Here is a 22,041-nt window from a genome sequence, read left to right as displayed (position 1 = left end):
ATATCGTTATCGTGATATAAAATTATCCATATCGTGATATAGGATTTTTTCCATATCGCCCAGCACTACATCAAATGTTATGATTTGCCAGGGCATTTAAAGTAACATAATTCAAGTTGTCATTATGATTTTAGATAAACTATGCTTTTCAAAACGTTATTTCCTGTTGACCTCATGACCTTTTGCGTGGATAAAAATATATTACATAATCCACTTTGCATTCCTTGACATTTTCCATAATCTGTTTGTTCAGTTGATCAAACACCACCTCCCCATTTAGTTCTGTTTTCTGTGTTTTCCATCCACCATAAATTCATTAGACAAATTTAATTGAGGTAATAAGCGTAATGATAAGTAGGGCGTTTCATCAGTTGCCGCCCTAGGGATTCAGCAGAATGCCAGTTCAAGCTCATTTTTTATTTTTCAGAACTAGAGGCTACATCCATCTTTTATCTAAAGACTAAGAATTATTCAGAGACATTTGAAAATGATTTTTTTCTGAGACATCTAAACAGTGTCCCATATAAATGTTTATAACTTGTTTAACATGAAGCACCGTTGTCATTAAGGCATGAAAGTATAAAATACAAAAACAAATCTTCTGTTATACATTTATAATGCCCATCAGTCATAATATTTTATAAATTTTACTTCATTTACAGTTTTACAAAGCCTAATAAATTCATGAATGTGCTAAAGTCTTATGGATGTGCTAAGAATAGATTCTAAAAAAGATCTTCCTTAAAGTTGTGAAATTAAAGCAACAGCCAATTTAAGCTCATGAAGCTGATTTACTGCTTTTATCTGAGCTAAGAAATAGTCCCCACATATAAAGAGTATTATTTTTAAGATGACATGAGCAGATTCATTTAGTAAGAACCGGCTAGACTAAAAATAAATGAACTAAAAGATATGGTAAAAAAAAAAAAAACAGTAGCTGGAACACAACCATTGCATAGTGAAAAATGTATTAACTTTGTTTTCTGGGAGATTACAAAATATTATTTTGACTTTTGTATTAAATAAAAAAAAGTCCTCCCTTGGGTATGGCATTTTTTTTTCTTGGCTTCCGTTTGTGATGTGATATTGTGCGATCTGGTTTTCTTTACTCTTCTCTATATAGCAGAAGGCACATGAGTCAAATAAAGTGAGGAAAAAAATACAAGCCAATGTTTTTATTTGGAGTGAAGAAATCAAAATCCATCCGGTTTTCTGGATCCTACAGTCCCTGTTATACTGTAAAAACTTAAACAGAACTACACAGACACACACACCGCACTGCCTTTTTTTTTTTCTTGGTGCACATACCATGATTTATACTTTCCATCTGGCAGACTATTTCACATATTCCCACATAAGCCCACAATAATGCACTATACTGTAAAAAGCATACCTACTGAGAACACTAAGACCAACATGAATTGTACCCGTATTTCTCACAATTTGTTCCACATTTCAATCACCCTAATCAAGCTTAAATGTTTATTCTCTGTGAACCTAAACTTACTAACATAACTGATGCTTTTTTGTTTTAAAGAATTTTCCAATTTTTTTGAGAAAATTACTAGGTGTGTAAGAATACCTGTATTGGTACTAAACCAACACGGAATAGACATCAAAGACCAGTGCATCCAGTCAGATGAAGAATATATTAGTTACTTGTGGTCACCTCACCCCTCTCATCTAAAAGAAGAGCTCATCAATACTGAGTCAATGTTGCCGTGGTTACATCTTAATCTCAGGATCAACGTAAAAGAAAAAAAAAATCAAAATACTTTGCAGAACTAACAATAAACTAACACTGTTAAGGATACAATAATATTTGAATGTAGTAAACATACACTTCACGTGTGAGCTGGGTCAGGATTGGTTTGCAGTTTGTTCTGGATCCAAGCCAGAGTTTGAACATTGAGAAAACTGATGCATGCAGTCTATATCCACTCTTGTTCAAGCTGAACCTAAAGACCTGTATAATTTGTCTACCTTGAAGGATAACTTATTTAAATGAAAATTAGACTGTATCTTGTTTTCTTTTTATTAAACCCTGAATATATTCAATAACCATTTGCATACAGACATTATCCAGGAAGTTCAAATAAGTGGAACAGATGCAGTACAATTTAGCTGCAGGGGAAATGCTGTTCTGCTGTGATGGTTCTCTGTCAAAAACTACTTAGCTGATGTACAGTAAAACATGTAAACAAATTGAATGTTTTTTTCCATCTTAAAGGTAAATAACATCCACAGCAGCATCATATCAACATACCCTTTGTGGCTGTTAACTGCCCTAATGCCCATATTATGACGTGAATCTTTCTGCAAAAGTGTAAAATGCATTATTAATTAGCATGTAAAAAATGTTGCTCATGGCCGTTTTTATTTGTTTGTTTTACATTGTAACTGATTCTGTATTTTTCCAACCTATGAATTTAAAATGGGTTGAGACAACAAGTCTGTAAACACGATTGGGTTGGATTTCTTGTGTGCCCTAATTCCCACAAATAAAGTGTCTTAAGTCACCCATTTGCTTTAAACCAGATCAAGAAATAAGTGAGTGATCTTGAACCTATGAGCAGTGATTGTCAGGCATAGGTCAGTTTATAACTTTTAAGTATATGCCAAATTTTAAAAGTTACCAAAAAGTCTCAAAAAACAAACATAAAATTTTCTTACAGCAATTTTGCAGAATGAGCTGTTTATAAAACAAAAAGTTCAGGAATCCCTCAGGTTGTAACACCCTATATGATGGTGCTATTCAACTGGCAGCCCGGGGGCCACATTTGGCCCGTGCGTGAGCTCCGTCTGGCTTACCAATAAGTTCATATAAAATAAAACTAGATTTTAAATCAGGAAAAAAAGTCTGTGAGAGAAACATTCGGAATCTGAACGACATTTATTTTAAAAACTGACCGGATTCTCTCTACTACATCCATCTATGACTCACTCTTGATGCATGTCAGAACGCTTATCCAGGTCACGTGATATGTTACAGCTAAAAACAAACCCACAAGCTAGCAAATTGAGTAAAAAACAAACGTCTCTGGAAGCCTTAGATGGGACCGTGTCATGGATAGGGGAGTGGTAGCAGGACCAAGCGGCAGATGGTTAGAAGCAACTTTAATGTAGATACAAGCAACAACACCAATGTACCTCGACACAAGTCAAGCTCAACAGATGAACCAGCACCCAAGAGTGAAAAGGTAAGTGCTTAAGTAGAGAGGGAGTGATGAGCTAAATTGCACACAGGTGTGAAACAGGGCAAGGCAACCGGGGCAAGGGAGAACAGAAAAACCCGAAACAGACACCAAAAGTGCAGACAGTGACAGGCCGTCTGGTTACTGAGAAACAGGCACAGGGCTCCTACTGATTCAGCGTTATGGTGAGTTGTATTCTTTGTGCACTTTATGTTTGTGGTGTATCTTATTTTAAAGGGCATGTTTAAACATTGCTATATTGACCAGAGAACATTAGGGGGTGGAGAGGGTGTTATTCATGTTGATAACGCAATACCAGGACAAAGCTGCGAATACACATTTGATTTACGTTTATTGTGCTTTAAAAAAAATACCCCCGTTTTCATGCCGGTCGTATCATTTTTTTTGTTGTATTTATTTGCCACACCTTTTAAGGCCGGTCCATGAAAAATAATGAACTGGTCTGATAATGAACTGGTCTGTGAAGCTAAAAAGGTTGGGGACCGCTGATGTAGATGATTAATGATAGAGCTGTACAACTCAGTCCGCCTGCCAATGAGTTCATTTAAATTAAAACTAGATTTTAAATCGTTAATTAAATTTACACAATAACAAAAAATACCAGATGTCCAGCCCCTGAGCTGTTGGCTTTCCTCGTTGCATCTGCCTAAGAACATGTCATAATTAACTTACAATGAAATGGAAAGAAAATGTCTGGGGCTCAATAAGTTGGTGGCACACAGAACAGAGAAATGTTTTCTTCTTAACTGAGGCAATTTGTCTGTATGTGATGCAATTTGCATTAATAGAAATATGCTGCAATTTAATTTTAGAAGTACTGTATATGTAACCTTGGACTAGCAGAAAGGATTGGGTCTTAAAGTTGAACATTTAATGCAATGTTCTAAACCACCGTGCATGTCCCAATGCCCAAAATGTATCGATTAATGCACATGTAAACAGATGAAATCTAAACAAAACCACAACTCAGCCGTGCAATGTTGTGGCATTTGTTAATGTGATCTAATAAATCTGGATTTTTCGTAGAACTAGTTTCACATTTGACATTCATAGTGAACGAGACTGGAGCCTCCTGTCTATGCTGTGAAGTAAGTATGCTGTGAGTGAGTTAATGTTGGTTTATCACATCAGCTCACTGGTCTGCAAAGATTCTCACTGGGGGTGAGAATCTTTGCAAAGAGTTTATTAAACACTTTGCAGATGGTTGAGTGGTAAAAGATATTCTGCTATAAACAATAATCTAACTACGCCTGTTTTACGTGAACCTTTGCCAGAACATAATTATAGTCTCAGTCAAGCTCAATGTTGTCTAGCAAAACGTCCGATGAAAAACAAAGTTATTGTCAACAAATCATCTAGGAGAGACTACAGTGTCCTTCTGTTCCGCCTCCTCCAGTCCATCCATCCATTTTCTTTCATCCCCTTTTCCGTTACGGGTTACCAGGAGTCTGTGCCTATCTCCAGCAGTAACTGTCCAGGTTGCAAGTCCATCACAGGGCCACATAGAGACAAACAAGCATTCATTCATTTAACCACGCAGCTACCTCCACCCCTACTACTGCTGCCTGTCCGTGTGTCTGTGAGAGGAGTGGGGGGTAGACATACAGAAACACATAAGCACACACACAGGGAGCGCTGTTCTGCTGCTCATAAATTAGAGTATTTAACTAAACACTAAGTTTACAATAAAAAATTCAATGTCTAAACACTGTGTGTAACTTGGAGAACATTTTTCGTTGAAGTCTTGTCGGTTTCTAATAACTGATGATGACTCAGTCAGATTAAAATAGGATATTAAGACTTTTGGAATCAGATACTCTTCTATAAAAATATTCAACAGGCAAAGCATTTTCAAAAAATGATGATAACCTCAATTAAAGTCAGATAACTTTGTCTTGAAGCATCTGAAAGCTGTCCAAAAAAAGTCAAGTGAACAACAGAACAAGGACCTCAGCAGGGTCCTTTAGGGGGCATGGGAGTTCGCCCAACCAGTCTACATGTGTTTTGTGGACTTGGAGAAGGCGTTCGACCGTGTCCCTCGGGGAACCTTGTGGGGGGTGCTCCGGGAGTATGGGGTACCAGGCCCTTTGATACAGGCTGTTAGGTCCCTTTATGACCGGTGTCAGAGCTTGGTCTGCATTGCCGGCAGTAAGTCGGACTCGTTTCCGGTGAGAGTTGGACTCCGCCAAGGTTGCCCTTTGTCACTGATTCTGTTCATAACGTTTATGGACAGAATTTCTAGGCGCAGCCAAGGTGTTGAGGGGATCCGTTTTGGTGGCCTTAGGATCGCATCTCTGCTTTTTGCAGATGATGTGGTCCTACTGGCTTCATCAGACCTTGATCTACAGCTCTCACTGGAGCGGTTCGCAGCCGAGTGTGAAACGGCCGGGATGAGGATCAGTGCCTCCAAATCCGAGGCCATGGTCTTGAGCCGGAAAAGGGTCGAGTGCCTTCTCCAGGTCGGGGAAGATGTCCTGCCCCAAGTGGAGGAGTTTAAGTATCTCGGGGTCTTGTTCACGAATGAGGGAAAAATGGAGCGGGAGATCTCCTTGCTTAGGCTGCTACCCCCACGACCCGACCCCGGATAAGCGGAAGAGAATGGATGGTGGATGGATGGATGGATGGATGGATGGATGGATGGATGGATGGATGGAACAACAGACGGAGGCTGCAGTGGTGTGTCATTATTATCATGATGTTCTTCATCAATGAGTCAAACAGGATACAAATACCATATACCATTATTACACTATATTTCCTGTAATAAATATGAAATCTAGAGTGAACTTGAAGTTCAAATGTAAAACATTTTATTTTACAAAATAAAGAAACAGCTCTTCATTTTGTAAAATAAAAAGCATCTTACTAAATCATTAAATGTTGAACTGAAACCATTTTTGCCATTGCTAAACATTTCTCATTTCACCATATTATACAACATTTTAGATGAAAGATATTCATCATTAATCATTAAACATGGAATTTAAAAATAAAAACAAGAACTGAGAGAAAATCAGCTCTTATAGAGCCTTACAGTATAATGAAAGTACATTATAATGCTGATTTTATTTATTTGTGTATATTATTTCATACAGTAGCCAACATTTGAATAAAAACAAAGCTATCAAGGAAAATTTCAAAAGACAATCATTTGTTCTTTAAGTGCAAAAGATGGAATGTTTTCAAACTCAAATAAATAACAGTTTTCAGTAATTGTGATTATAATATAGGCCATATTTATTGTGATTACTATGTTTTCCATAATCAAGCAGCCATGTCAGAAAGTAATCTTTTAGTGTATATCTACCCCTCTAACTTTTGGAGTCAACATAAATCAACATGACCAACACAGCCAACTGAACCCAGGAAACACAAATTTATCTATAACTCAGTCAATTTTAGATATTGAGCTAAAATTTGGTGTGAGAGTAGCTAAGTTATCTTCTGCTTAATTCACACGGCAAGGTTATTATGCCAATTTTGTCCCAATGTCCCTCTTCTGCCAATCTTAGAATGCCCCAATTATTGGGATGACTCTTAAGCAATAATCTAAAGCTATATTCCTGCCGTGTGTGGTGTGTTAAGATTGATCTGGCCCGCTCGGAAGGATCTCGGGACCGCTCCGATCTAAAATTGGGGATATTCAACATGTTGGATTGTCTTGGCCCGTTATTGCAGCGTATGCAATGTTCCTTCGAGGATGAACAAGAATGCAGCCTGTTGAATGTGACAGGTAGCCAATCATAAAGGGTGGATATTGGAGATGGAGGACCAGTGGCAACATCATAACCAATTTTTTTTTTTAATGCTTTTTTCTTCTCTCTGTTTCTTCTTTCTCTCTGCTGGACTATTTATTCTGTCAGTTTATATGAATTAACAATCAAGCACTTTAAAACCTCAACTAAAGCATTAAATGGCCGATCACAAAATGACTGAATATAACTTATTAGTCCAATTTAAATCAGTTTATATGTGAATGACTGCTGCTGCTGTTTGTGAAAGATATCTTTTTGTCTGACTGGCACTATGAAGACAGAGTAAATGTGAGATATAATGTGACCTAAATGTCTCAAAAATTAACCCATTTTTAATTTTATTACTATGTCTGTCTTGCTTTAAACTGATCCTGTCATCATTTAACTTTAATTGTGTTCCAAAATTAATAATTGAGAGGAAATTGTAAACAGTATCAAAGAAAAAATAAGTGAGGTAACTGGTTTGGGGGAAAAAAATACCAGTGACATATAAAAGCCAATGGCATGAGCACACACAACCCAGAACTGAGTAACACCACAGTAAACTAGCTGCCTGACAAATTTATGACACATCCAAAATGCTTAATGTACACTTATAATAGATCAGCAGAGTTAACAAACATCCCTGACTCAGCCTGTCACCCAGTAAATAAATCTCAAACCTCCAATTACTATACAAAAAAAGATTGATAGTAGAATAAAAACCTGTATCAATGTAAACATGTAAAAGGTTTTAGGCTTAAATTAGCGACTACAAATAATACTGATTATCTTAATTCTCTCAACCAGGGATAACCAGGATTTTTTCTTTAAATTGTAGATAAATCAATAGTCTGCCAATGGAAGTTAAAAAAAAGTTAATAAAAAAGTTAGGAAAGTGGTATTATTCACATTACAGAAATTCTCTTTCAAGGCAGAGTAGTACAAGGTGAATTACCAATAAAAATTGCTCTCTGAATGTGTCTTTGATGAACCTGCTTTTCCCCAAAAATACAGTTTGATTAAAAGCCTTGACATGTGTTTAAAATGTCTCAAGTTTTTTTTATTTATTTGTTTTGTTTGTTTTTGGATTACTTCAGGAAATAAGCGGTCGATACATTAGCTTCATTCTTGCAGCAAATAACTGATCAATGTATTCCTAACTGCCAGTACTTAAGTCCTCCTCCAGGCAGACTTCTGGGGGCTGTGCCGGAGAAAATCAATTGTTTTTGAAATGCTGGCACGCTAAGAGCATCAACCCGTGAACGACATAAAAAAGACAGACGATTAAATTGCAACTCATCTTCATGTGGCCATATGAGAGGGAAGCCCTTTGCTGAGTTTTTAACCACAACAGATCCTCTCAGATTAGACTTGAAGCATGTTCTTTTCATCTCATTCTCCACATTAAATGTCAGGAACCGTTAATAGGATAGTTATTAGTTGATATTTGAAGGTCTGACAACTTATCAATGAACTTATTAAAATTTAGTTTCTCTTCTCACTAACATACACACACAAACTCACACACTGCCTCAACATAATCTACTAACTGTGGTGTTCCACCATTTCAGCTGGAATGTGACGCCAAGGCTAGTGTGCATGTGTGCATGTGGGTGTGTGTGTTTGTGTGTGCACGGGTATGTGGAATGAAGTGAGGTGAAACAGGACTGTAAAAACTAGTAGGGACAGCAGATATTAAACAGAAACTGGCACATAATTAAAGTTAACAAACTTGTAGTTGTTTCAGAGTAAAATAAAGTGTAAAATGTGGAGGATTTTTACAGCTTTATAAAAACATTTCTCCTCCAGCAGGCACATGATTTATATATATCCCTTTTATGGACTTTTTGTCAAAGTGATGTGTAGCCTGCAGTGAAATGTATTAAAGTTATTTGTAATTGACTGGCAACCTCCTGCCTCTCTGGTGGTCAGCAGAAAGCAGTTTCCCATTTGGTCAAGTTAGGCCAAAGATGACTAACCCTGTTGCAATGCACTTTTTGATCCAATATATCGTTCTTAGTTAGTTTGAGAAAGAATATATATTAGAAAAAATGTTCTAATACAGAAATTGAATATTTGCATTTTCCTAAATTACACAGTTGCAAAACTATGTCTTTTATTCCCTAGTATGATAAAAAAAAAAAATCTGTAGCTTTTATTAAGACCAGATTTGATCCATAGGTAGGGAAGCTGCCTTCCAATCAGAGGATCGGGGATTTGAGTCCCAGCCCCTGCAGCTTGCCAACGTGTCCTTGGCAAAACACTGAACCACAGACACATTATAATCCTAGACCAACTGTACCCAATTTCTCGAGCTGCTGGGAATGGAAGGCAGCAGAAACTGATTTCCGGAAGCTGCCATGTTGTATTTTTGAAACCAGCGTTTGCGCACTAGCAATGTGAGGTTTTATCTCCCACCTACTCCTCAGCACACAATCACAGTTACATGAGTTTTCTTTAAAAGCATGAAATAACTGATCATAGCTAAACCTATTAGATAAACTAATATTTGGACATAAAGCCGAAAAGTAAGACCTACATTAATCAACAAAAGTCAACACCTAAAAAAAGAAATGCTTTGAGGTATAGTTTTATTTTTTAACAAGAGCAAAGTTCCATTCATTTACCTAGAGGGGGAACTTAAAACTTGTACTAGAACCAACCAACAGGGAAGGTGTTCCCATTCCAGCTTCAACTTCTGAGTTTCACTCTGAGATCTACTATATTGAAAGTCTTTGCACTAGTCTAATCTCTATGATATAGATAAAAAGCATATTTATTTAATTAATTGGGTCGTCTGTGTTTAATAACTTGCAGCAGTCTGAGCAATAATGTGCTGATTATGTGGCCGACATCACAGACCTTATTAAATCCACATTTGATATGGAAGAAAAGAAACTGTAGCACAGAGCAGATTTATTTGGTACTGTTATGAAAATTGTGGGTGATTTTGTTCCGTTGGACTGTTGACTGTTATCACCCACTGCTAAAAAGCTGGCAATATCGTTTTTGCCTGTGTGTGTGTGTGGGGAGGGGGATGCTTATGGGTGTGTCTGTGCAGGGTTTCCCCTAGCGTATTATAAGCCTGGCGGGTTGTCAGGCTTTGCTGAGCCTGCCGCCAGGCTAAGCTCCGCTTGTTTATTATAAATACATCATTTTTTATTCATGTTTTTTTTCCCACCTGCACTCCCAAAACCGCTACCATTATCTACTTCAACACGCGAGAGTACGCGCACCAACAGTGACGCAATCGCGCTGTCCCTGTCCCTGCCTCTGCGCCAAGGTCACGCCGCGTGGTCGTGCACCTTTTGTAACGTGCGCCGCACTCCATTCAAAACATATTATTTTGGTGCTCTAGCGGAGCTAGTTCGCCTGTATCAGCAATTATATGACCCCTCTAAGAGAGATCGCAAAGATAATCAAACAGCTCAAAACTCATGGAAGGAGATCACTGCTGCAGCCAATAAAAAGAGTGTTTATAGACCACAGAGTGAAGAAATATTATTCCTATGATGGGCGAATCACAACTAAAGCAAATAAATCAATAAAAGTCAAACTGAATGCTTTAAGTTTAAACATCCTCTCTGCATCACAGCCAGAAACACAACAGTTCTTCATCCTGAATACGTGCAACCGTATTTGATGCATATTTGGTGTGAAACTATCTGCTGTCTTTTTTTTTTATACCGTATTTCCACTGGTTATGTAGCGTACTGCACACTGCGTACTCCACCTTCAGCTACCTGGAGTTAGCATGTCACTGGAGCCACAGCAATAAACATTGAACGAGCGGGTTTAACCAAAAATGGTTAGTTGAGCCGAAATTCAGCGGGTGGCTTTACAAGACCGAGTATGGTAAGCATGTTTTGTACTTAGTGGAAATATTAATATGATGCAAGCTAATTTATCCTTGTTTACCAGTAAAATTATTCCAATAAATTCAGCATTAAATGCTTTGTTGTGTTGTTCCATGCAGTGATCCAACATGCAGCCTATGCTACAAAAAGCACAGTACAGTACAGCATCTCTCTGTTTTTCAGAGTTCTCTGTTGTTATTCATTGGCCTTGAAGTGAGACGTGTGTTGGTGCTTTGTTTGCACTTTTTCATTTATGTTAATTTAACTTTAATCTTTTTTTTTTTTACTAAATCATGGTCGGCCGGAGATTGGCCGGCGATCGGCCAGCAAATGGCTGCCTACCACCGGGCTTAGCCTCTTTTCTGGGGGAAACCCTGGTGTGCATGAGTGTAAATAAATTAAACCTTCAGAAAGTAATTTATATATTTACAGTAATTTACAGTTTATTACGTGTTGGAGTCAACCTGATTCAACATGAACACAGCAGCTGATCAAAAGAAACTGTTTTACAGAAACTGAGCTAAAGTTTGATGCAGTAGTAGCTGAGAGTAATTCCCATCACATAGTCTACTCTACACATTGCACAAACTTTTTGCCTAAACACTGGCATTAACTGCTGTAGTCAGCTCTGCAAGTCTGCAAAGTATCTCATGAACCGATGGACAGATTTTATTAAACTTTTCAGCAAGTATATTAAATGTACACTACAATTAATTAACTTTAGGAGTCAATCTAAATCAAGATGCCACAACTAATCAACCTTTAGCCAACACAAAAACAGATACAATTCAGTCCATTTTAAACCAACTGAGCTCAAATTAGGTGTGCTTGTAGCTAAGAGTCATTCTCAACAAAGTCCATGCACTAACAGATCTTGCAATATTGCATAAGATCATGTATAGTGTTTTGAGTATTTTTTAGATTTGAACCAAAAGGCTCGAAAACCATTATTTCACAACATAAAAACTGATCCTAGTTCAAAACTCTGGCATTAAAAGCAGCAGGTGATATGCATTCCTTTAAGGAACAATAAATATTTAATTTTCTTATAAATTACTAAAAAGCACATTGCAACCACAGGGTGAAACAACAAGATTTCTTTCTTTTCTTTATTTGTATGTGTTTTTTGCACTTGAATTATTTCCATTATTTTGTTTTGTTTATTCCAAATTTATACCAGAGTTGTCCATAATTCAGTTTTAAAGCCTTTAGGAATTGGTTTTAAGTGCTATGCAACTGACAATAGTTCCTTTTCTTTGTTATTTACTTTATGATTACTGATCTTTCTCAGAACAAACATCTTTGTAGATTATATTTTAGGCGACTGTATCTTGTCATGATTTTTAATATAATTTATTTTACTGAAGCACTGCTGATCTATTATAAATAAATAAATTGTGATTTTTTGCTAAGTAATAAAAAGACAACGGTGTCTGACAGTGTTCCAGCCATTACATTTGTTTATTTGCCTAGCTCCACTGTATGATTTTATGGTTTACACATAATTAGGTCAGGGACAAATTATTTTTGAAGAGCACCAAAACTGGCAGCTTGGTTGTAAAATTAAAGATTTTCAAAACCTGAAAATACCCAGGTAACACTTTAAAGATTTAAGTGTTGTTACTGGAGTTTAATAACAGGAATCAGTGTATCCTGAAAACACCTTATTGGGAAGCAGAGAGAAAAAGGTTTCATGTTCTGATGATGCTCCTATTTCTGTCTGTAGTGATAAATCCACCAGGCGGCTTTTCTATAAAACAGTGTGTTTTCAGCCTTCCTAACAACCTAAAAGAACTAATTCATTACCTTACAGGCTGTGGTGTGTCCAGACCAGCTCAAGCCAAGTCAAGTGAAATTTCTTAATAAAACCCCTTTTGAAATGTGGGTTGCAGGATAACAAAGCCAAACAGAACCTGTTCTATTGTTTATTAGTTTGTTGAATTAGTATAAAGCAGTCAGAAAAGCATCTCAAGTATATTTTTCTGAATTGAATAAATGTATGTGTAAGGTCAAAAAGCAGTTACTTTAAGCAATGGTTATTATTGCCCAATAAGAGTAATTATGTTTTTTGTCATTAGGCACCCCCAACCGAAAACTAATTAAATTTGTGTATGTGACAAATGTTATCTGAAAAGACAAAGGTTAAGGGAATCTGTGTGTGTGTGTGTGTGTGTGTGTGTGTGTGTGAGAATGATACTACCACAGTATTCAGGCAAAATAATGGTGCACTGAGTGACATGAATTAAATCAGTTCTAGTGATTAGGGCAGCCCGAGCTGGTTTCTTTCAGCTGAAACTGGTTAATGCAAACAACAGAAGTTTTAGGGGAGACTGCAGTATTTGGCAATGTCTTCAAACTCTATAACAGAGGCATCTTGAAATTCATTTTTCTGCAAATGAACCTCTTTTAACAGGATGTCCTTTTGCTGTGTGCCTTGATCTCAGTGCAATAAGTTAAAAATGTCTGTAATTTCAATTTTTAATGTAAGTTTATTTTTAGGAAAAAGAGCACATAGTACAACTGTTTTTATATTTTAGTTCATCACACCTAACTATCACACGTAACTGTTGTGAGTGTTGGGCATGCTTCATCAACACACAATTAGACCAATAAACCTATACCTTTACATCAACTCAAAGTCATTGCTTTCAATCTACAACTGCACACAGAAACTCAAAGGACATTAAAATACACATAACAGCCTAACATAAGTCTGATTTGGTTAATAGGTAAATAAACAAATACACAGAAAAAAGGCTCTCTTAGCCACAGGCTTAAAAAGAAAAGCAATACAGCAGATTTCATAAAAACCATTTTGAATAAAATCAATAAGAAATTTGCACAGTCAAAGTTTGTGAGGTGCACCTTATATCCTGTGTCAGTAGAAAGCATATTTTGTTTTATTAAGATTTGGTTTCAATCCAATAACTTTCCCTTCAAGGCTGTTTAACATAATCAAAATGACCGAGCTGAATCCACACAGCAATAAACAATCCTGTAATCAAGGCAGCAAAATGTTGTAAAGCAACTCCAAAAGCAACTTTAATGTCTCAAGAGCCACTTTACAAAGACTCAAACTACAAGACTCCAAAAGAAAATCACAAGGCTACAAAATCAGCATGACATGGAAAGCAGGTCTGGGAGCCGTCTGGCTTCAGCACCGTGGTGACAGATGGAAAGCACTAGCGAATATCTCCAGGGGTCTGACAACATCAGAATTTAACTTTACTCAGAAAACAAAGAAAGACACTAATGTAAAATATCTTTGTGCATTTTAACACTATAAACATTGAGCAGTCCAAGAAAAAGACGCTTGGCCCAGAATTACACGACTAAAAGGCAAAAAAATGCTGTCTCACAATCAGCAAAATAGGATTCATGATAGCAAACATAACTGTGAGAGATTTAAGTAGAATTACCGTCATTTTTCCATCCATATGAAAGAAAGAAAGTTTGCAAGAACTGCCTCCTTATTTACAGACTATCTAGAAAATGTAAAAGCAATCTTTTATTGCTCTTCCCAGAAACAAAAGCCTATTTGGCAGTCATTTTAGCTTTAAATTATAGGACAAGCACAAGTATATAATTTGAGGACTGCAATCTGTTTAGAGAAGTTCTGGTTCTGTGCATGTTCTACAGGTAACCAGGTGTAATGCAGCCTATGTTAGCAGGGCAGTACACAGCAAGACGTGAATGCAGCAGAGGCAGTCAGAGACAAATCAATAGTAAGGAAGTGTCAGCATAGCAGAACATTATGACAGACATCAATAGCAATGTCACTGCTCTGATTGTGCCACAACAGCTAGCTACTTGAAAGCCAAGTGTTTTGTTTAATTTACTTTTTTTGTGGGGGATAAATAAAAAATATGCAAGCAACAGCAGTATACCAAGTATACTGAGTTTGATAAAAGGGCTATTGATAAGGGCAGGATTTTAGTAGAAAAAATCCAAATAGCAATTTTATTTTGTTTGATTCTGCATAATATATAATTAGTAAATATCCTAATGAGTTTAAAGCACCAAGTACCAGAAATAAAGCAATTTTTTGCTTCTTAAGAAACTATTTTTATTTCACTCTTTCAATAAACCAACGAGACAGACCAACATATTTACTGGAGATAGGTCTGTTTGTTAATTGATGTTAGCTTCAACTGACTTTGTTACAAGTTAACATAAGTTGAGTCACACCAACAACAACCAGTTTTGGCAAATTTCTTTTTTTTTTTTTTTTGCCTAGACAGTCAAATTTTTAGTTTACTCGAAAATAATGAGAAATATATCTGATAAAACATTGGTGGCTGAAAGTAGCATCTTCAGATTAGCCTGAAAAATAGCTATTATGACTGACTGCAGATTATCTAAACTACAGAGAGGTTAACTTCCAAACTATCTGCTTCACAAACTACCAGCTGCCTGTTTACAGCCAGCAGAAGAAAAAAAATAACTGGACTTTCACTGACTAATGTGAGCACATTTTGTCCTTGCTTTTTTAACTTTAATGGCTACAACCTTCTGTCGAGGTAAAGAAAATCTCCAACCAAAAGATCATTAGCATTTTGTTGAGTTGCATTGTTGGGTGAAAGCTTCCTGTCTGTCACCCAGTAAATTAATCATATTTTAGTACTGGACACTTTAAACATACTGAACCCTGGGGACTATACTGGAGCAGGAGCACACCGATTGATGAACAGAATTGCAATTTTTCCATTTTCTTAGAAATTTAAAAATATATACTTTGTATTTTGTAATTTATAGTTCTTTGAGAAAAAACAAATTTGACCAAAACCAGTATCAGCATGTCAGAGCTGCTGTCAGTGCATCTCTAAAATATTCCTTCATGGCATTCATCTTTTGTTTTACATTTTGTTTCACATAGTAAAACAGTTGCAGCATGTCAAATTTGAATTAATCTGCCCAACTGAACAACACTGGTCTAATACTGTGTATGTGCACACATTGCAAAATTAGTCATACAACAATTTATGAGACTCTACTGACTCTAACTCTAGCTAACTAAAATTTTTTCAAAAAAATCAAAAAAGAGCATTCTCAATCAAAAAAACAAAAAAAAAAACAACAGCTACAGTAAGCTGGTTGTAGCAAGTGATACTGCACCTTCCTGGTCGATAATCGCTTAAGTATACATAGGGATGGCCGACTGACGATTTTTTACAACTTGGCCAGTATCAACTGAATAAAAGTCAGATGATTAATCGGTCTGTATTATTCACTGATTAAAATGCAGATACGGAAACATTTTACAAGACATTGAAATGATGGATAGCAACACTTCAGTCCACTAAAGCAGAAAACATCAATGAAAAGGATGAAAGAAAACAAAGATAAATAAAGAAAAGGCACAAAATCCCACCGCTCTTCAATACACCCATTCTGATTTTAAAAACTCAATAAGGAAGAGTTCATTAAGCTGTGAAGAGTATGGGCCTGACTAACAGAGATACACTAAAGAAACAGACTGAGCATATTCCTGACAAGGGTCAGGTTGATGCAGTGAAGAAAAAACTGATTTTATTTCTGTCAAATTAACAGTAGCATTAGTAATATATCTAAATCTACAACTGCTTTATGTCAGTGACAGACACATATCTCTAGCTATTGCTGTCACTTGTTTGTTGCACAAACTTCTGTCAGTATCTTCTCAAACCGCGGGTGAACACACAGCTTTATCACTGAACTATCATTAAGTAAAACAGACATCAAAAGAGCTAAAAAATGCCATACCTCCATTTGTGAGGCCTGTGCAACTCCATGTGATTAAGTTAAAAAAACAGTATGACTTTTGCCATTAACAATCAATCAAATCTGGGATATTTGTTCAGATGAATGAGAATATTTTTCTATATAAAGATTATGAACTAAAAAAAATGCACTTAAGATGTTCTGGTGGCTTATGCTGGCCAAACATCTAACTAAAACACATTTCCTTTGACTTGCTACATATTTATTAAAGAGAATTCTTGCTGCTGTGTTGTACAAGTCATAATTCAGACCACTGGCACACAGCCATAGCTCAGTTTGCATTTGAAGGAAAATGGATAGTCAGTATACAATAAATACTCCCCCCTCTGAGTAGATTGTTATAACGTGGATCAAATTGCTTTTTCACTTCAAAGTGTACAAAGAGTCACTAGTGCCCTAGTTGAACGTTTCCTAATCTGGTGCTTTACTGAAAAATTTGTGAAAACATATCCAGCAGTATTAACAGCAGCGGGAGTCTCTTAGTGACACAGATAATAATCTTTGGCTACAGATGTGCATTCAAAGCAACATTTGCTCAACACCAGCATACATAACAGCCAAATATGCATGAAGTTTAAATATCAGGTCAGCCAACTCAAAGACACACAACTTATGTCAAACAGATTCAGAACAGAAAGATTTTCAAGTTCAATATTAGAGCTAAATAAAAACCCACATGCACACACTGAAAGCTGAAGGAACTTTCTCACTGGTTGATCACTCACCTCCAGAGCCTCCAGGGTCACAAAGCCTGTAATGGAGAAGCCATCGATGATGTCCTCTTCAGCAGAACTAGACTCCTTTCGCTTCCTTCGAGGGGGTCGAGGACGAGATGAGGAGGGCTCCCGCTCGCCCTCCCGCTCTGAGTCAGAGGAGAGACGAAACACTGAGCCTTTAACATGATTGTTTTTTAGCCCATTTGATCTCCTCTCCCGATCCCTCTCAGACCTCGACTTCCTCTTCTTCCGGAGGCCACTTGATCGAGGGCCATCCACGACCTTCATGGTAAACATCCAGATAAAACCACCTCTCACAAGGAATCAAACCCTTAAAATGTCAACCACCAAAACCACTTGAGTCTAAACGCCTGCTTGGTCTTGACGAATCTCCAAATATCCCAGGAAATGTTGTCAATAAAATAGATCCAAGGTAATCACGTAATATCCAAGAGACAACGCCTTTTATGGGAAATGCAAAAGTGCGTCAAGATAGGTTCCAATCAAGGCTCCACAAAGGCTGTCCATCAGATCCAGCAACAGAGGTGTAAAATGATCTACTAAACATGTTATCGCCAAGCTTCCATTTCCATCCGAGAAGGGGCTTTTCAGGTTAACGCAGATGTCTGCTTAGTGAACATGTCCTGCCATGATGAGGTGAGCTGGTGACGCCACAGGAACTGACTCCTCATAGCCAATGACAGCAAGCTCACCCTTCTGCAAAATCAACACAGAGAAAGAGAGAGCATGCATTTGCAATGTGTTCACTCAGCAAGGTCAACAATGCATTTAGTCAATGAGCCATGTTCCCCAAAAGGAAGAAGTTCTCTCTACTGTATATAAAACAAGACAAATGTGCTACAGTTGGATCTTATGGATATACAGTGGTTTCTTACACTGTCAGGTATCTGAGCTCAGAGGTTAGATTATTTTCAGTTGTAAGTGCTTGTTGACTGGTTGCTCTACTAATTTCATTGAGCTTGAAGCTAAACTGTGTTTTTACACAATGAAAGTCCTTAAAAACATGTATATTTAGAGGTTTGACCCTTTAAAGCTCCAAAATAACAAAATGCTTTTGTTCTAAGTGAGCCACTGTTAACACACATAAAAATTTCTATTATTATCAATAAACGTCACAATGAGTCAGTGACATATCAATTCTGCTACAATTAAAATGCACTGATAGTTGTGAATAACACCTAGCAACAAAGATACTCTTTATTCAATTCAAGCACTTTTGATGGTTTAAATTTTTGTAAAGAATACATTAGTGTCCCACATTTGTAGATGTTACAATGGAATTAAAAATGAAGTTTTACTAAATTTCATGTCATTACAGTGTGATGTAACATTAGTAAATTCCATCCAGTGAATTGAAAGCTGCTTTTGAATAAAAACATATCTGATATGCAGACGTTTAAATCTCTCAAACTCTTTAAGACAACCAGTTTTCATTCACCACTCCTTCTTTCAGTACTGATGTTACTCACAATACAATCATATTTCTTTTGTTCAAGAATGAAAGCAGGCCCAACTCAACAATATGCTGTCCTATAGTTTGACACGCTCTCAAACTATAGAACAAACTATAGGAAAGCAAGAGAAATGCTGAGACCCTTTAGTGATGTCATTCTGCACTGAACCTCAGAGCTCAGTGGGGCATACCTTCACTGTCTGACACTGAAGGCATCTGCTGGCTTTATGATATTAGGGTGCAGCATTCAACAGCTTGCAGTCATTCTGAATTAACAACAGTCGAGGCATAAAGCCACTAAATGTCATACTGGCAATGTAAAACAAAACACATGCAGCTTCTCAATGGCTCCAGAATAACAGATCCCATCCATTACATCACTCAAATGGTAGGGAGTGGAAGAAAACTGAATCCACAAACTGTATTCTTTTATACATATATAAAGATTTCAGAACAGTAACACTTCCAAATGTCAATAGACATTTCAAACACAGGAGGTATCACACCTTTTCTGCGTCAGTACACAAACCAAAACCTATTTGTCACAGTCAACCACCATCCTCAACTTTACATGACAGCTTGCGTGTCCAAGGAGATAATGTAATGTAGCTCATCTGGATTCTGCAGCACACGCACATGCTCTGCTACACCCTGCAAAGTGGCAAAGTGGCAAATGTTTCAAAAACGCACAATTTTAGCCATTTGGAAAATAAATGCAAGAAAAACACACAAAACGAAGACTATGTCAACATTCAAAGATGAAAAAAATTAAATTAAATTAAGGCTATTCTTTCAGTGCAGTTTACCTGCCTTCTAGCCTTAAAAAAAGCTAAATGCACCTTTACTATTCGAGTCCTGAACCAGTGTCTTTTTAAACCTATGCCTTTAACCTGAAGCCTTGTGCCAACACTCATCTGATGACACACACACACTGCACACACAGCTCCCAAGATAATGCTTATTTGAAACAAATTGTGTTGTAGCACTCTCCCTGGCTGTTCTTCCTCAGCACAGACTCTTTGCCTTTTCCTCGGTCACAGTCTCTTTTTGTCCGCCTGTGCTGTCAGTACAGATCTCAGGCTCTGTAATCCAGTCCAGCCCACAACAGCAGCAGCAACGAACTGGCACTGCCTCTTGCTCCGGCTCTCCAAGCCTCATTTTCCACTACAAGACACACACACACACACACACACACACACACAACAAAAGCAAGCTTCTTTTTGCGCTCCAAGACACGTCATGCAAAACCAAGAAATGCAAACCCTTGCGAGTGTGAAGAAACCGTCCGGAGAAGTTGAAGGCCTTTGGTCACAACAACAACAAAAAATTATAAAGCACAAGAAGGTTTTGGAGCTGGCTAAATAAATCCCGCAAACGAAAACCATAGGGTACCTCCTCCTCTCCACAGATCGCAGCTTCAGGATCCCGTAGAAGGGAGACTGGGGCGCAGTGATACGGCGATGCCGCAGTGCCGCTTTACAGGCTGAACGCTTCCTCCTCGGCACAAATAGTGCTGTCTCCGGACACTTATTTGGTCTCAGTTTGGACAGGTTTCTGCGAGGACAAAATGCTACCACAAGCATAGTCGGAATTTCTGGCCATATTCAGTTTATATTAGCCTTTCGAAAATTCATAAGGAATGCATCTGTAGTTTTAATTTCATAAAACACGCTTATTTAAAAAAATCGACTTCAACAATAGTTTTAATGCAAAGACGTGAGGTTTGTGACAATATGTTAAAATAAATATTGCAAAGGACTGCAGCTTATGAAACCTCAACTTTTAAAGGCTGTGACAAAAACAATATGCATAATGCTGTTACACGAAAATGAGTCTAGCCTGGTGAAAAAAACACAAAGCTAGCAAAAGAATAAAACAAAAAGCGTACAGCTTCATGTCTTGAAACAAGCCTTTTACATTACTGAAGGACGGAACAGAGCAAAAACGTGCCATAAACTATCTGCGACGTTGTATCCTCATATTAATAATTTATTACGATGCCAAAATCCTACTTTCTGAAGGATATATGAGCTAACTTACTGGCTTGTCAACTCAATTGTCTTTTAAAAAGCACCTTAAGCTTTTGCTTCAGGGACACCCGGGGTTAACTAACGTCACCTCTTGTAACAACAGAAGAGTCTGACCTCAGGGAAATGAAGCTATAAATAAACTTTATATCATATCTTAAGAGTATTCATTCAGCATCTGAAAAAACCATTACCTAGACAGCTGTTTCTTTATAGTGCTTCATTAGTCCAGACAAGCAAATAAGAACTATTTTTGCCTGTTAAGTGTGTTATGTTTGAGGCGACTCCGACATTAGGCTATGCCCTGGAAGGCTTTTTATATATCAAGGTAATTTAAATATTGCTAAAAAACAAAGGAAGGGATGAAGTTATTTTAAAAGAAAAGGCTTTGTAGCTGACTCATGAGTGTTGCACTGATCTTGTAATTGATTGTGTATTGATGCAGCTCTTGAGACAAACATGATTATGTAAAGAGAGTATTTATCAATTTTCATTAAATGCAACATTTGCCATAATACTGTAAATCTCTTTGTTTAGCATAACTGTACTGTAGCTGAAAAAAACATACTTAGACATTTATTGCCACAACATGATACTGAGGTAACTTGTTTCTCAAAATAATGGGTTTATATATTTATTTGGACTGAGAAATGCAAATTTTCTTGTGATAAGATTGAATTTTTTTAAAATCATATTTAAAGGAAAGGTCTAATACTCCTTGAAGGAATGCATAGCCCCCACTGCCTCTCATGCCAGAGATTTAGACTACACTTTATGTTTAGAAATGACTGTAGCTGTTTTGTTCAAACCCTGAAAATGTTAGGTGAGCTCTCATGCAAAATCCACTCGATAAAATCATATGAAAATTAACAACAACCTGTTATTCAGTACTATCTGTGACCAACCATCTGTACATCTACAGGTGGAGGTTCGCAAAACCACAACGTACTGTAAAGCTTCATTTACACTTTTTATAACAACCTTTCAATTACTGCTAAGCGCACATTTTACCTAATTTATTTCAGGCTTTTTAACTGAATAATTTAACTGATAAAAGACACTTCAGTTAGTCATGTATTTGGGTTCACTATTGCAGCTTTATTTGCAGGATGTTTTTTTTATATTGATATAAGATTTGTGATCAGTGGCAAGTAAATGCACTCATTCACATGTTGAATCCTTTATATTTTCAAGTATTGTTAACAGTATGAGCACAAATGTATGTAATTGTACTAAAAACACAGTATAAATAACA

General features: G+C 37.0%; 1 protein-coding gene across 11 annotated transcripts in view; it reads right to left on the bottom strand.

The window, feature by feature from the left end:
• auts2a (activator of transcription and developmental regulator AUTS2 a) overlaps nt 1-20,158 on the bottom strand; it is a 418,449-nt gene extending 398,291 nt beyond the window's left edge. For all 11 annotated transcript variants that reach the window (XM_037978929.1, XM_037978933.1, XM_037978930.1 and 8 more), the window contains exons 1-2: nt 20,022-20,158; nt 17,295-18,002 (exon numbers count right to left, since the gene is read on the bottom strand). In XM_037978929.1, the coding sequence (XP_037834857.1) occupies nt 17,295-17,582 (288 nt within the window). In that variant the 5' untranslated portion in view covers nt 17,583-18,002; nt 20,022-20,158. The remainder of the gene's footprint in view (nt 1-17,294; nt 18,003-20,021) is intronic.
• Nucleotides 20,159-22,041: the final 1,883 nt, after the last annotated feature.

The sequence above is a fragment of the Kryptolebias marmoratus genome, linkage group LG13 (assembly GCF_001649575.2).
Source record: "Kryptolebias marmoratus isolate JLee-2015 linkage group LG13, ASM164957v2, whole genome shotgun sequence".
Lineage (NCBI taxonomy): Eukaryota > Metazoa > Chordata > Actinopteri > Cyprinodontiformes > Rivulidae > Kryptolebias > Kryptolebias marmoratus.
This window is presented reverse-complemented; position numbering and strand designations above follow the sequence as displayed.